The following is a 17,532-nucleotide window of genomic DNA, read 5'->3' as shown; positions in this document are numbered from 1 at the left end:
TAATTTGAAATAATTTATTTCTTTAACAATTCCTCCATCTTCCTCGAAGCTAATGACATATCTAGCTTATCATTAGATGATTTAATCAATATACCTAATAAAGCTTTAAAAACCTTCACCTTACCATCTTTGTATTGTTTCACTAATTTTGGATTATCCTCAATCACTTTCATACACTTGTCTTCAATAACCTTTTCATCTGTCATCAAAAGCAAACCTTTGTCTTTAACAATTTCAAATGGAACCAAAGAGGAATCATTTAAGAGTTCGTTTAAAACATAACGGCATACATCCAAATTTATTTTGCCAGACAAGTATAAATCAAGTGATTGAGACAAGTTCTCAACTGATATTGAGCAGTCCTCAACATACATTTTTCGCTTATTGAGTACAGTTAAGAGATCATTGATCAAAAAATTCGCAATTTTTGTTGCATTTCTATGTTGGTCTGATGTGAGAGTATAAAAGAGATTTAATAATGTCGGTTCATTGACGAGTTGAATTGCTATCACAGGTTGGAGTTTGAAATCCTTTATGAGATTTGTTCTAGATTCTTCCGGCAATACAGGAAGTTGATCCCTTATGAGTGGCACACTTAAGACATCCTTATTATCTTCTTTAGTTGTTAGATTGAGTCGTAACGGTGGTAGATTCGGTTCAGGCATATATCTGGAACAATATTAACAATAGCAAAATCATAACTAACACCTTATTAAAATTTTATTTTATTTCATTTTAAAATTTGATCCGACTTTGTAATTATGTCTGACATCGAGAATAAGTCACTGACAGCTGAAACACAGTTCATACTAGTTTAGCTGTCTTTGCTATATGTATGTATATAATATAATTTAGAAACATATTATAAACTTACTACATAACACCTTTATTTATTGTATTATTTGAGAAATTAAGTAATTATGATTATTTAAAGCAATAAAAAATTTAACACCCAATGGCCAAGCTTTATATAAATCGATAAAATTTGATAAATAATAAAAACATACCTAGATTAAAATAATATAACGTTAATGCTCAACTTACTGGGATAATGTTTTAGAAAATAGCACTATATCATTCTACTCATAGCGCCATCTAGTCTCTAGGTAGCAATCATGACGTATTAGCACTCAGTCACTCAGTCTGTAGCAACTAGATGGCGCAAAATAAAGAAAAAACCACTGACTTCGTAGATATAGGAGATGGAGTTTAATACTGAAAAAAAGCACTCGATCTCCAGTTACTAGATGACGCTTAGTACAGAATAAGTACTCCACTTCTACTCGCAAGGTGGCGCTATATGTAGTAAAAGCTCCATAAATGTAAGTTAACGGATCGGATTGTTGAGACAGAAATTTATATGACATGTCAAAACTTATACTAATTAATAATACTAATTACATATTCTAATCACACATGTTTAAAAATAGTACTTTATACTTTACCTGTAGTCTTGTACAACTTCTTTGTCGCGCATTGGTACTGTGACTTTCGCAATTGCATCCCAAGATCTTGTTTCGTTTATAATCTTGCCACCATTTTGTAGAACACTGCGCTGTCGGTCTATTTCATGGCGTACTGCATTTGCAACACCGCGAATGGATCCAATGTTCTTGATCTGAAATGATAAGTGAGATTATTATGTCATGTTATTATTATTAATTATGCCATTATTTTAATTAAAAGATATTTTTGATGATTTTTAAAATTTTTAGTTAAATAGCTAATATAAGAAACAGCTTAACAATTTCATTAGAACATTCATTTTTTTATTACAAGTACAACATGTATTAGCTTTTTTTTATATATACAGAAACATCAACCATTATTACATTATTTATAAATTTGTTTGTCTGTATATTTATATTAAATAATCATTCTTATTCATGTAAAACAGCGATAAAATATTAATATGTTGATAAAATAATTACTAATAAAAAATACATGTGAAAATATTTCTTCCATACAATACAGTTTTCAAACTTGTGAAAACAAGATGTTTTCACTTCTGACATGCAGTCTTATGAGACTTACGAGATTATTATAATAATTATTGATACACTTCACACAATTGTCTAGACAAAAATTAGGCAGGGAATAACTTGGAGAAGAAATGCCACAAACAGAAACTTGAGGCAGACTCTAAAGTGAGATCTAGAATCTAAAACTTCGGACATGTCAGATATAAGTACTGTTTTCCGACCACAATTATGTTGCAGTCATACCCGTGAGCTATAGAAAATAATGGCTTTCACTGTTAGATCTTATTGGTCTCAGTGATCTGCACCCACACATGTCAAACGAAAACACTTTAAGTAATAATACACAATATTAATCAGTAACAGAGGTATATATTTTCATGGACATTAAATACCTCAGTCCGTGTTGAAAGTGGTTCCCCAAAGCGTCTCAGTGATACATTAGCGTCAACTCGTAAAGCTCCTTCCTCCATACGACCGGAGCAAGCTCCCAGACGCTGGACAATCAATACCAATTCCTTCACCAACGCCGCAGCCTCTTCACCATCCTACACTGAGAATATGTTTTGTTTTAGTTATTTTCAATACCCTAATGATTTGGTGATTTTTAGGCTCCGAGCTAAGGAAAATATGATAAGCTCTATAGTCAAATAGTGTATATGTGTTGGCATGAAGAAATGTATAACTTAATTGCAACATCTTGAGATATCTGTGTTCAATATTGTCATACACAGGCATATCTTTATGTAAGCTTTTGTCACTGAAATAATAAATAAAATAAAAATATCCTTAGGACTTTATTATAAGAGTGAATTCATTTATTTTATGGAAAAGAAGGAGAAAAAGCGTACGGGTCACCTGGTGTTATGTAATCACCGCCACTCATATTCTCTTAGAACACCAGAGGAATCACAAGAGCGTTTCCGACCTTTAAGTAAGGTGTACGCGATTTTTTTTAAGGTGCCCATGTCGTACCGTACCGGAAACACCCCAAAGAAAGCTCATTCCACAGTAGTACGTGGAAGAAACCTGCTTGAAAAGTGCACAATGGAGGACCGCCACACATCCAGTTGGTGAGGTGATAAACTAACTTGTGGCGTGTCATGTGAAGGTGGAATTTGGCGGCAGGAATCAGTTGAAACAGCTCTTCGGAACTGTAGAAGACACACAATGAAGCAATGTCTCTATGCATTGCCAATGACCAAGCAGTTCACAGAGCATTGGGTCCTGACAATTGGGAGATGCTCTGTGCTGCATGCGGTCAAATGGATCGAGCTGATGCTGGTATGCGCCAGACCAGAGATGACAGCAATACTCCATATGTGGCCAGTCCTGCGCCTTTGTAGAGCAATAGAATGTGGGCCTACTTGAAGTATTGCTGCTGTGCTCTATTTATGCCATGCAGTTTAAAATTACCATTAAAGCTATTTTGTAAATTATAGAGCCTACTAGAATAAGTAATAACCAATTCCTTATTTCTAGTGCTGACACACTGAAAACACTATTTAGTGCAGAGGTGAAAATTTTTTGAACATATTTTATTTATATTTTTTATTTTGTATAAATCTATATTTGAGTGACTGCCTGTATGTATGACACACAAGTTGCATCTCAAATACATAATTATTATGTACTAGTTGACCCGACAGTTGTTCTGTATATAATAAATAAAATAATGTTTTTTATTAATTTGTCAATAATATTTCATGACATCAAGAATTATTTCGTAAAATATGCACCCTGTTGTTGTAATGAAATTGTTTCACAGCAGAACTGTCAAACCGTGCGTCAATAAATTCTCTCATAGAAAATATGTCCATACAAAACAAATATCGGACGACGGACACATCAAAGGAAAAACAAAATTGTTGTTTTTATTCCGACCACTTTCATATTTATTCACCTTTTAAACCTTCCCTGGACTTCCACAAATAATTCAAGACCAAAATTAGCCAAATCGGTCCAGCCGTTCTCGAGTTTTAGCGAGACTAACGAACAGCAATTCATTTTTATATATATAGATATATTAATGACAAACCTCTAGATCAGGTTCGAACACAATTTCAATGAGTGGTGCACCAGCTCTGTTAAGATCAACTAAACTCCTTTTTAATTCAGCATCATGAAGAGATTTGCCACTGTCCTGTTCCAATTGAATTTGTTTGATCTTTGATATCTTGTTGTATGGTTTCTTGTGAATTCCTGGTGTAAAGACCTAAAACAAAACGAATAACCTTATAAAAAAATATAATCAGGTTGTTATATTTTAATGGTAAAATTCCTGACAAAAGTGAATAAGGACATGATATTGTAATGGTTGACAGAATGAATATTGTAATAATACTAATTAATACATTGGAGCATGACAATGTATTATATCCAATAAAATAACAACACATAATTTATATACTCAAAATAGATGCTGTACCTGAAATTTTAGTTCGCCATCTTTAGCTAAAGGTGCTCTTTGTTGTGTTATCTGATATCCTGCTGGTAAATCAGCATAAAAATAATGTTTCCTGTCAAAATTTGATATTTCATTTACTTTACAAGAAAATGCTAGTGCAGTCAAGACACCAAGCTCGACGCATTTCCTATTTAAGACGGGTAATGTTCCTGGTATTGAAGCATCAAATAGGGATACACAGTTATTTACTAAGCTACCGAAACTATTTTGTGCACCAGAAAATAGCTTTGTTTTTGTATTTAGTTGGGCATGAATTTCTAAACCTACTACACTTTGGAAGTTCTTCGCTGCATGTGATGAATAGTGTCTTTTTAAGCCTGTTTTACTGAACACTCGGAAATTCATATTGTTCATAATATGTTATGAATTCCAGAACAGCACAACTGAGTTGAGGTTATTAGCTGTAAATAAACAAACTATTATTCATTTTAACTTGTTAAATTAAGATAAGACTACTGTGCAGAATAATATTTATTAACACAGTAAAATATAAGCATAAATTATAATAATATTGATAAATAATATCAAATCAAACGATTTTTAAATAAAAATATAAAAACTGTATACAGTTTACACAATACACATAAATTTTGCCTAAATCTACATATATACATAATACATATGTGTGGACGTCAACAGTCAAACGGTAAGTGTCATTTGTCAAATATATTCCCACTTTACTCATTGTGTCGATGTATATAACATACAAGACTATTAACGTTTAAAATGGCATGTGATGTAGGTTTATATGTAGTTGTAACTTGTAACCACTGACCTCTATGATTAAACCACTGGACAGGCTGTTCCAAGTTTGACAGCAAATTTTTTGTGCCTATTTCAAGCACCACTAGCGAGCGTCCAGAGAACTAATTTTGACGTACAATTAATCCGTTTTACCTATTGAGGGTTATGTGATATGTCATATTGTAATATTATACATTGGCTTGTTCTCTTTTGAAAATTTATAATAATTTTAATAAATTATTAAATAATTAGTTTTATATGTGTTGCCATGTAGTTATACATTACATAGGCTTTGTTGAAGATATGCTATCTTAAGGATAAATAAATCAATCCAATTACTCATATCAATATTATTTATCAACATAATATGTTATTAGCAAAACAGGTTTTTTATACCTACTGCTGTTTATTGCGTCTATGTAATCTCTATAGATAGAGAAACAAGTTTTGAATCTGACGGCATTTGTTATTAATGTGATATTTTGTTTTTTAATCGTTTAAACATTAAACAAACTGAGAACAATGATAATTATTAACACATTTAACACAAGTCAGGGTGGCTATGGACATAAATTAAACCACGGACGAGTAAAAAAAGAAGGACTCCGTGTCACCTTACATAACAGTGAAACACCAAAACAAGCCGGTAAACGAGTAAATACAAAGCCCCACGCACACACTTACACTAATACACGCCGATCGGCCGCCATTATGAGATTTGCCATCGTGTGACAGATCAGTTTGCTTCGCAATAAAAATTTTTAAACATACCGTCGTGCGATGTGAAAAAGTATAAAAACGATACTATAAAAGTCTTTGTGGCCATATATGATTACTTAAGGGAAAAAAATTGTGTAACTAGTATCCCCCGTACCCGCACACACACTAGCGTAAAGCTTCACTTGCTAATATCACGGCGCGGAGTCCTTCTTTTTTTACTCGTCCGTGAATTAAACCTACCATTTTATTTTTATAACTTGGCGTAGGTGACAGCTGTCAATTGTCATTTGTAAAAGTCTAAAAGAAGAATCACTGACAGTTATTATTATTCCAATTAAAAAGCTAATTTAAAAGCATATTGTTTTTTAACAGGTTGACCGAGACGTTCATTCCTTGATCAGGTCCTTTTTAATACATTCCCGTACTTACACGTCAAAAATAAGACATCATGTTACAAATGATGCCCCAACGGCCACCTTCCGTCGGCATGTGTCCTGCCCACTGCCACTTCAGCTTCGCAACCATCTCGGCTATGTCGGTGACTTTAATTCTCCTACAAATCTCCTAATTTCTGATTCGATCTCGCAGGGAAACTATTACCTACCTATTTAGATTTAAATCTATACATATTACCCGTACGCTCGTTTGTCCTCCTATTCCATAAAAAAAAAAATGAATCGATTACCTACCGGCTGCAGCTTTCCCAGACCGATACGACTTAAGTACCTTCAAGCTTTGAGCATACCCTCAGCTTAAAACTCGGCAACGCATCTCTTGACGCCTTGTGTAGCGGATGTCCATGTGTGTTTGCATCGCCAGTTCCCATTACGTGAGCCTCTTGCCCACTGCTGGGCAAAGATCTCAACAACGATCGGTCCTTCGCTGTCCTCATCAAACCTATCCCGACCATCTTGACCAGGTCGTCGGTCCATTTTGTGGGGGCCAACACTACGCGTTCTGGTTCCTGGTCGCCATTAGAGGACTTTGCTGCCCCAACGGCCACCTTCCGTCGGCATGTGTCCTGCCCACTGCCACTTCAGCTTCGCAACCATCTCGGCTATGTCGGTGACTTTAATTCTCCTACAAATCTCCTAATTTCTGATTCGATCTCGCAGGGAAACTATTACCTACCTATTTAGGTTTAAATCTATCCATATTGAACGATTGGCTACCAGTCTTCTACAGCATACGCGGTTAAAGATTATACAATTAAGAGCTTACACAGTTCGATGTGACTAGTTTACTTTAGTTATATTCATAGTATTATGTTCTATAGTAAGTGATATGGGGACAATGTAGCCGATATTAAAATCATCTTGTATTGCAAGAAAATGTGGGAGGAGGTGATCACTTATGAGATGATCCGTATGTTCGCGCTATTTATGGCCTAGGTCCTAACGAATCATTAACAGAAAAAAATAGAAAAATAAACGTTTTAACAGTTGCCTCTCAATATATTCTAGATAATGTATAGGCACGTTAGCGAATTTTCTAGAAACTGTGATAATCAGAATATTAACACCATGAACAAACACAAACTTGTCATGCCTACTACTCGGTCAAGTTAGTTACGCTTTTCTTGGGCGATGTATACGCTTTTAGAACATGATCCCTGAATATGTTTACAACACAATATCATGTAAAAAAACAAAATAATTATTCAAAAACGTATATTATGTCGTAAAGGTAAACCATATATTGAGAATGGAGCGAGAGTAATAGAGTTCAAATAATAAGCTTAATTGTCACAATATTTAAAAAAAGTCGGATGAGTTTCTTGCGCACTTCTTCTCAGGTCGGAGGTGCATTATATTTTCGAACGCCTTATAGATTTTGGCGTTCTATGAGCGACTTAAAATCTTACTTTGAATAGTAATATTTGAATATGAATCATGACTCGATCGAATTGATCAACCCTAGGAATAAATATTATTTAAAATACCTAATAGAATACTTATTAACTATTATTTGTGTTAATATGTTTAGTTAGTTTGGATTTAATTAGTTTAATTGTAATTGGCTTACGCCGTTTTATTAAAGTATAAATAAATAAATAAAATAAATACTACCTAGGCGTTAACAATTAATATAAAGTGAAAAACGAGTTGTTTTACCAGAAAATCTGAGCTTCAAATATAATTTTTAAATTTGTTATAAGCAAAGCAAAAAATCTCATATGTGACGTATTTTTTTTCACTTTACATTGTATTATTATAAAAATTATAACATATTAAAATCACATACCTGATATAGACTTAATAAAGCAATCAACGGGACATTCAGCGCAAGGTGAAAGTTGTATTTTACGTCGAAATATTTAAAATGCTTAAATTAAAAGATTCAAAAAACGCGTTAAGTATATATATCCTACGTATTGCATTGATTATTGACTAATTAACTTAAGCCTAGCTTACATACTTAAAACTATTATCACCGGCACTACATTATGACACAATTCCCGAAACAACTTCAAAGAAAAATGAAAAAACGTATAACACGACGAAAGCAAGTGTGACCTCGGCAATGGAATACATTTCCAATAGATATTTCTTTGAGGAAGTGCGTATAATAATAGAAAAAACACGCGACGTTTGCGGCCCGTGCAACAACAGAGAACTGCCTATCCCGTGCGACGTGCGGTCAATACTAAGCGAAAGAACGGAATGAAATATGTTATATGAAATGAAATGAATGATAAACTAAATGTTCTGTACTGTGTGTTTTACGGATGGGTGTGCACACAACCTTGACTGTTATTCATATAATACAACCAGTTTAAATACAACTTAATTCTTTGTGTTATCATAGCATGTGGCAACATTTCCCAGCAGGTGTGTAGCTAACACACCCACAACCCACAATAGGGTAAGCTAAAGATAAATATACGATAACAACATTGTCTGTCATGCTTGCGTCAGTAGTCAGTAGTTCCAGATGCTACAAGATTATCGAACCTTTCTATTTGCTTGAAGCATTGGACATTTTTGTTGATATTACTACAAACAGGCTTCACTCATATTTCGTGACATAGTCTTAAATAGTAAAAACCAAATGACTAGTTCAACTTACGACCGTTTTCATTAACCTATCTATCCTTAGTTTAACTTACTAGAGGTAAACAAATCTATCCTTTTACGCTTACTTACATTTCAATTACCTATTGACAGATAGCATTTTACTAACAGCCGTTTACAATAACCTATCTTTAGTTTAACTTACTAGACTTAGACAAATCTATCCTTTCTACGCTTACTTACATTTCAATAACCTATTAACAGATAGCATTGTACTATAACTATGTTGGACATAACTATGGATAGATAAGATCTTGTCATTAAACGGTGACAGCAATGTATCCGATAGTTAAACTAAGGATAGATAGGTTATTGAAAACGGCCGATAGTCATGTAGCATTTAAAGCCAGGAGAGAGTTAAAAGGTTAATCTTTCCACGGGCGGTTTCCGCAACTCTAGATCACATTAAGCGCCTATTTTGCGTGCGAGATTGGTAGAGGCACTATTATAATATATTTCTTGGTAGAGGAAACAAAGTGTGTATGTACTTATGTATGCATGCAAGAAGTTATACTTCTTTGGCCTAACGAAGCAAAAATTCTGTAAATATCCTCGTACTATTCTATGTTTGCAGAAAGAACAATATTATAGAAAATTTGCAACGATGGCTTTGACAATTAATTATTAAATATAGAATACGGCTGTACGGGCTTGAACCCTTTGCCTGTCCTAATAATGGACGAAGAAACCATAAAAAAAATAACGGATGTCGCAAACGTCAGAAAACTTTAAGAACCAACTTCAACCTGTTACTTTTGTGTTACAGTGATGCGCGCGCATCTTAAAATTTCACTCTTTTCATTTTTTCATAACGCGCCTAAAAAAGAATAACTTCAATAAAAGGTGATTCTTTATGTATTTCTTAAAAACATGATGGATATATGGATAGTCTTTACATATATTAACTTATATTTATATACATTGCGTTAGTCGATGTAACCACTGTATGTATCTACTCATAACTCTTTTGAGATTTTAACAAGATTACTTTACTTTTTTTAATTGCTCAAGTAAGTCGTTACTTTCAAGTATTTTTGTTGCGTCACTTTGTATGAACAAGTACAGAACATTTAGAGGTTAAGTGTATCATAATTACCTTAACCACATACCTACCAAAACGTGTTTTAACAATTAATTTGAGTTTTGTACATTTTCTAGAATCATGATTATTAGATTATATGTACTCACAATATATTATAATGTTTATGTTCTTAAGCACATTAACGAATTTACTAGACACTGTTATTATGTTAATACGAGGAGACATAAACATCTTCATGCCTACTACTCGGTTAAGGCGAGTTAGTAAGCCTTTTATTGGGCAATGTATATGCTTTTACAACATGATTCCAGAAAATATACAATACAATTCTTTTGAATTTGGTAATTCAAAAGAATTGTTAAATTAACATATGTGTGGTATAGGTTACTATAACATAAATGATTTTCTTAATGATGCCACAGACTGGGAATGAAGCGAACTACGATACTACTTACCTACAGAAGTAAAAAAAAAAATGGAAAAGATTCCGCTGAGTATCTAGCGCCCGTTCTTCTCAGGTGTCAGGTATACTATTTCGAATGGGTGATAGTTTTTGACGTTCAATAAGTGATTTTCAATCCCATTTTTTTTAATTAAAAATATTTAAATTTGCATACGTCGGTCTGCCAGTCTGTCAGATGTATCTCAGAAATCATAATAGTTGGCTGAGATTATAGGTATTACTAATGTCGCAGAAAATTATAAAACCCAAGATGGCGGATTACAAAATAAACGATGAGACCTCTTGAAATAAAACCCTTCCCATGCGAGGCCGACCCGCACTTGGCCGATCTTTTATCTAAGGAGCAGACTAGCGTGCGAACCACCTGATTATTTCCAACACAAAGGAATCACAGGAGTGCCGGCCTTTAAGGTGGGCGATGTAAAGGTCGAAGATAATAGCCATGGCCATCTTTGGCTTATAATTAATTAATAATTTATTCCATTCATCATAACCTTATTTCCTCGTATCTACTTCCTCGTTTGCGTGTCAATGATCCATGCGGATTTAAGGTCAAATAACTTGACATTTCTATCTTTACCGACCCCAGAAATGAAAGCAGTTCGAGAAATCATAATTTTTGCATTATTTCACTTTAGAGCACTTCGAGTGGTTTCATTCTTACAATTGTACATAAATATCGACAAATAATCGGCCAATTGTAGGCCACCCTAGTTAAATTTAGAACTTGTTAAATTTAAAAAAAAATGTGTAATATTGTGTCATTAATGTTAACTATAACTGTGTTAACGAGTGTTCAATTAACTAAAGTATAATATTAAAACTAAACTGTGTTAATTTATTTAAACTACTACCAAAGCACTTAGAGCGCGCGATTCCGAGTAAGTAGAACATCTTACCCACTGGCGTTGATTCACGCAGGCTTAGAGCGTGACGGGTTATCGTAATCGCATCTATGAACGCCACAAACGAGGGTATCATCCTGATTCCTGTCTGATGTTCCTCCACTGTTAGGGTAACCATTTAGTATTTTCAAAAATCCTGACATTTCGATAAAAGTCCGGACATTTTAGTTGATCTCGTTTAGATTTCATTTTCGTAAAAATTCAATACCATTTTTATATTAATTTTTAATATATATTATTATATTATATTATATTATGTATATAGACAAGTTCGACAGCCGGAAAAACCGGACTAGAGTCTTAAAGAACGGACATATCCGGATTAGTCCGGACGGGTGGTAACCCTATCCACAATGCGATTTTCTATATATTTCTTCAACGTACAGCTATGGTCGCTGGTGGTCACATACCATAAATTATACCATACACGTGTACAGTATGCTCGTTTTGTCCTCCTCTTCCAAAAAAAATATATTGACTAGGTTATTATTATACCAACAGATAACAGAAACCATTACAGGTTCCGCCCAATATTTTCCTCGTAACCCATGAGTTTTAACTTTATAAACCTTAGGTATACTAATGTAACACTTATTTACTTTTCAAATTGATTCACATACATATGAAGATAATTAATAATTATACTATACTAGCTGACCCGACAGACGTTGTTCTGTATATAATAAATAAAATAATGTTTTTATATGAATTTTTCAATAATATATCATAACATCAAAAATGACTTCGTAAAATATGCACCCTGCTGTCGTAATGAAATTGTTTCACAGCAGAACTGTCAAATCGTGCGTTAATAAATTCTCTCATAGAAATTATGTATGGACACGTCAAAGATAAAAAACAAATTTGTTGTTTTTATTTAATTATTTAGCAGCATTTTCCTATTTATTCACCATTTAAACCTTCTCTGGACTTCCACAAATAATTCAAGACCTAAATTTGCCAAATCGGTCCAGCCGTTCTCGAGTTTTAGCGAGACTAACGAACAGCAATTCATTTTTATATATATAGATAAGATAAGATTATACATAATTACTACTAGACCATAATATGTACTGGAAACGACAAACATACCTAATATTATATTCATCTGTACATTAACATACAATAAAATCAATATGCCGTGTTTTAATACAAAAAAAATTATATACGTTCTCATGTAAACCGATACAAAAAAAAATTTTCAGAATTTGTCAGTCTGTTTGTCAGTTCAAATGGAGATGGACAGGAAATACAATAAGAGGAAAAGAGAAATCGACCAAAGCAATTATGAATTAACTTCTATAACTAGAAAAAGGGGTAGCCAATAAATAAGAGGGAAGAAGAAATAGAATTAGCAGGGAAGAAATGAAATAGAGTCGCAAGAAGCAGAGAGGAATGGAAAAGAATGGCGAATACGACTGTTGTTGTTATATCAAACAAAAAAAACAAACGACATGGGTACCTTCAAAAAAAGCCCGTAAACCTTCCTTAAAGGCCGGCAACGCTCTTGTGATTCCTCTGGTGTTGCAAGAGAATGTGGGCGGCGGTGATCACTTAACACCAGGTGACCCGTACGCTCGTTTGTCCTCCTATTACATAAAAAAAAAAACTGTAAATACTTCTCTGAAATAAAAGTATGTTTTTATTATTGTCTGTTCTGTCACTCATTAAGGAAATTAAGTTTAATCATTCGTATAAGAGCGGGTTTCAGTGAAATATTGTGGCAAGCTGCTGCGCGTAATATTTACGGCGTTACAAATAAACTCTGTATAAAGTTATACCTGAGATTAAACCAACAATATTCAAAATATTTACAAATAGACGCTTTGCTAATGATTGGTTTACTCGGACGTATTACGTCTCCCGCGGTTATTTGCAAGGCTGCTTGGCATTCGGAAAACTTCAGAATTTTCACTGTATTGACAGTGTTGTCAGCGATATATTATGTTAATATTTTGCACATCATTCGTTTATTCTCAGGTATAACTTAATGCCGAGTTTATTTGTAAATCCGTTAGTGTTTATTTCATTCAAATCGGACCACAAATAGAAAAGTTAAGTTTATTTGAAATAGTCTGCCGAAAGTTAGACAAGGTCGCGAGCGCTTGTTCGTATTGTTTTTTGTTTTTCATAGTGTAGCCTAGTTCCTAGCTCTGAATACATATTACTGTAGAAAATAAGATAAATACATCAAAAATATGTTATAAAAAAACCGTATTCAAACACACATAACGCTAGGTTTGAAACGAGGTAAGTAATTAAAAGTAAAAAATTATAATTTTTGCTCTACAACATTTTAAAGTTTCACTGCTGGACAAAAACGTCCCCCAAAAATTAATTTCCACGAAGATCGGTCCTGCGTTTTCCTCATCCAACATATTCCGGCGATCTTGACCAGATCATCGGTCCATCTTGTGGAGGGCCTACCAGCACTGCGTCTTCCAGTACGTGGTCGCCATTCGAGAACTTTACTGTCCCAACGGCCATCTGTCCGTCGAACTATGTGCCCTGCCCACTGCCACTTCAGTTTCGCAATCATTTGGACTATGTCGGTAACTTTGGTTCTCCTAAGGATCTCCTCATTTCTGATTCGATCTCGCAGGGAAACTCCTAGCATAGCTCTCTCCATTGCTCTCTGAGCGACCATGAGCTTTCTCATAAAGCCCATAGTTTAAGGTTAATTTAATTAATAATGTTAATCAGTCAATTATCCAAATACCCATAGTTGGTTTGTGCCAAGTCAAAAATAAATATCACGACATCCAATAATCATAATTACTATAATAAGAACCTTTAACCACAGAGTAGAGATTGATACTTACGTATTAACTTCAAATAATGTAACGAAAAAATTAAATATAGAACTATTTCAGCCGATAATTACCACCAGCTTCATAATGTTAAAGTTATTTTTTTTTACTTTTGAGTTACCTTGTTTTATAGCATTTTACATTTTTAAGTATTTTACACACATACAGCGTAAAACTACATAAAAAAATATAATAATTAAAGTAAATAAAAATACTAAGGAGCTAACGCCAACCGTTGCTGACTGCTTACACTTGTCAATTAAAATCGGTTACAGTAACATTACCGCTTACTTTGTCGATCTTGTACGGAGATACCGTTAGAGATGTACTTCTCTTCGCACTATTCGTCTATACGCTACTATATTCAAACTCAATTCATGAAATAACAAATAAGTTCCGGTGGCTATTTGTGATCTGGTTAACTGATTTTCTGTTGAAAACCAAATACAATGTATGTGTAAAAAATTAAGATTCCCTCCTCACATTTATTTTTGGAGTAATACATCTTGATGAGAGTGAAATTTTAACACAAAAGTTGTGACAAAACAACAGGGTGAAGTTGGCTCCTAAAATTTTCTGACGTTTACGTCGTAGGACAGGCAAAAGGTTCAAGCCCCTACAGCCGTATTTATTACTTAATAATTAATTGTCAAAGCGTAGAATAGCACGGGGATTAAATCATTTTAATGATTTTGCTTTTTTTGGCCAAAGAAGTATAACTTGCGTATATACACACACTTTTTTTTAACAATAGCACTAATTTTGCATACCCTTTCAAACGATTTTTTTCAAATTTGTCTATAAGCGGCACAGATATGAGATAATTAACTTAAAAAATCATGTGAATTGTATACCTCCTTCTTTTTGTGGACGTTATGAATTAAGCCGCGTACTTATTTATGTAAATTTGAATTTACCTTGTTCAAATGATAATAATACATTAAATTACCCCAATCATTTAATTATCGTCCATGTTAATGTTCTTAAAACCAACACAGAATGTATATACAATACAATAATTATTGTAATCGGAATACGGCTATTAAACGGAATCAGTTTCGAATAATTTATTCAGTGGCTTGTCGGGTCACGACAGCCCAAGTACCTTTGTTGAATGTAAAGATTTAAATATTTTAACCCAATTTCTTATAATTAATGGCGTTTTATAATGTTTTTTTAAATTCATTTGACGACCCCTATAGGCCGGTACTTAGAAACCCTGCCTACAGAGCTAGAGGTCCCGGGTTCGAGTCCCGGGTTCGAATCCCGGTAGATGCAAACATTTATATGATGAATATGGATGTTTATTCTCGAGTCATGGATGTTTATATGTATAAATGTATGTTTAAGTAAGTATATTGTATTAAATACGGTTCGGTTTTCAAGGAGCTTTCTTCCACGTACTACAAAGCTGTAGAATGAGCTTCCTTGTGCGGTGTTTCCGGGACGATACGACATGGGCTCCTTCAAAAAAAGCGCCTACACCTTCCTTAAAAGCCGGCAACGCTCCTGTGATTCCTCTGGTGTTGCAAGAGATTGTGGGCGGCGGTGATCACTTAACAACAGGTACGCTCGTTTGTCCTCCTATTCCATAAAAAAAAAAAAAATAATACTCGAAACAACATCTTCTAGGTTCCGTAAAATTCCTAATTTTTTTAAAGTGGATTGTGTTTTATTTTATAATAAACTCCCAAGTCGTATTAAAATATTACCTATTAAAAAATTTAAAAGTATCGTAAAAAATAAATTAACATCTAAGGCCATAATGTGAAAGATTATTTGAGTGATATAGATAGTTGGAATTAATGTTCTAAATTTTTTTAATTAATATTGTTATACTCATTTGAATGCTATTGTAACTTTTGTACTTTATCCTGACTTGCACTAAATAACTTATAAAGTTTTACAGTGAATAAAGATTTTTTTTGACTTTCACTTTGAAATATATCGTTGTCTTGTGCCCTAGTACAGGCTATGCCTAGTATGGGGCAAGATAATTTGTGTAAGAGTGTGTCAATATCAGGAACAGCAGATGTCAAGAGATGTATTGAGTATGCTGATTCATACTTTATTGAGTATGAGATGAATGGATGCAAACAGACGAAGGAGGCTCTACCATATATAGATCAGAGACTTTCTCGCAAGCTGGTAAAACTCACGATTACGTAAGATAACTCATGTAATAACGGGTCACGGCCCCTTTAACAAGCATCTGTTTAATATAGGTGTCACCGACAGTCCCCTGTGCAGGGCTTGCAGGGAGACAGAAGAGACGGCCACACACCTCATCCTGGAGTGCCGTAGTGAGACCACATACCGGGCGAAACACCTGGTGCACCGAGGGCTCTCCCCGAGGTCATGGGTGACATCAGAGGTTTGAGTAACTTGCTTGAGGATTTGGGATGGCAAGATTAGCAACACAACCCTACCATGAAAAAGAGGCGCACAGCAGATGTCGAGTTGCGGAAAGTAGCCCGTGAATATCTATACTATAGGTCTGTACTTGGTGGTACTTTCATATAGGTATACCTATATTGGTAAGCTTGGCACTTGAAAGTCTCTCTATCGTATCAGTTGGAGAATACTACCGTTAATTAATTCTGCAAGTTATCTGTGTCAGGCAAACGGCGTGGTTGTAGAATGCCAGACGTCAACAAGCGGGTGGTTCAAAACCGACATGGTAGTGATGGTAAACATTTCAGCTGAACCTGATCAACTACCCTGAGCAATCCCCATGAGGTATGCGGTAGAAGATGTTGAGTTAGACCAAATCTCTAGCCTCTACGCAAAGCCAAACCCCACTAATACTATAAATATGAATGTAAGTTTGTTTGTTACGCTTTCACGCCTAAGCTACTGAACCGAATTTGATTAAATTCAATGCAGAGACAGACTAGACTAGAGCGTAAGAAAGTACATAGAGTTCCCTTTTATTGCGAAAAAAGGCTTGAAAGGGTCGATGAAATAGGGAATGAAAGTTTTTATGGAAGTTCGGCATTATCGAAGATGACACCATAAAACTTAATATTATGGATGTCTATACAGTGTGGCGTGCTCACGTATATAAAAGTATAGTGCGGTTGACTATAAAGCAATTTATAGTCAACCGCAGCAGTTTGTATGTGTATTTTTAAAAGTATTCTAAAAAATAATAATGCTGCCCAAAGTAACAATCCCACGCGAACGAAGCGAGTAGAAACTAGTGCTATAAATGTGCTTTCAAATAAAGTTAAGTGAGCATAGATGAAATGATCATCTGTAATTTAATATCTCAAAATATAAATCATACTCGTTACTGAGTCCAGCGCGCCTACCATGAACTCTTATT

General features: G+C 34.3%; 1 protein-coding gene across 2 annotated transcripts; it reads right to left on the bottom strand.

Moving 5' to 3' along the window:
• LOC126976870 (glutamyl-tRNA(Gln) amidotransferase subunit B, mitochondrial) lies at positions 1-8,578 on the bottom strand. 2 transcript variants are annotated; one of them, XM_050825494.1, is made up of 6 exons: positions 8,155-8,578; positions 4,408-4,847; positions 4,018-4,194; positions 2,375-2,527; positions 1,446-1,618; positions 1-669 (listed from the first exon to the last, which is right to left on the bottom strand). In XM_050825494.1, the coding sequence occupies exons 2-6, from the start codon at positions 4,798-4,800 to the stop codon at positions 15-17; spliced, it is 1,551 nt and encodes a 516-aa protein (XP_050681451.1). In that variant the 5' UTR covers positions 4,801-4,847; positions 8,155-8,578; the 3' UTR covers positions 1-14. The 2 variants fall into 2 exon arrangements, with proteins under 2 accessions (XP_050681451.1, XP_050681452.1); XM_050825495.1 differs by lacking the exon at positions 4,408-4,847 and having other exon boundaries at positions 2,375-2,532; positions 8,155-8,577.
• Positions 8,579-17,532: the final 8,954 nt, after the last annotated feature.

This window comes from Leptidea sinapis, chromosome 42 (genome assembly GCF_905404315.1).
Source record: "Leptidea sinapis chromosome 42, ilLepSina1.1, whole genome shotgun sequence".
NCBI classification, from domain to species: Eukaryota; Metazoa; Arthropoda; class Insecta; order Lepidoptera; family Pieridae; genus Leptidea; species Leptidea sinapis.
The sequence above is the reverse complement of the archived record's forward strand: the minus strand, read 5'-3'. Positions and strand labels throughout refer to the sequence as shown.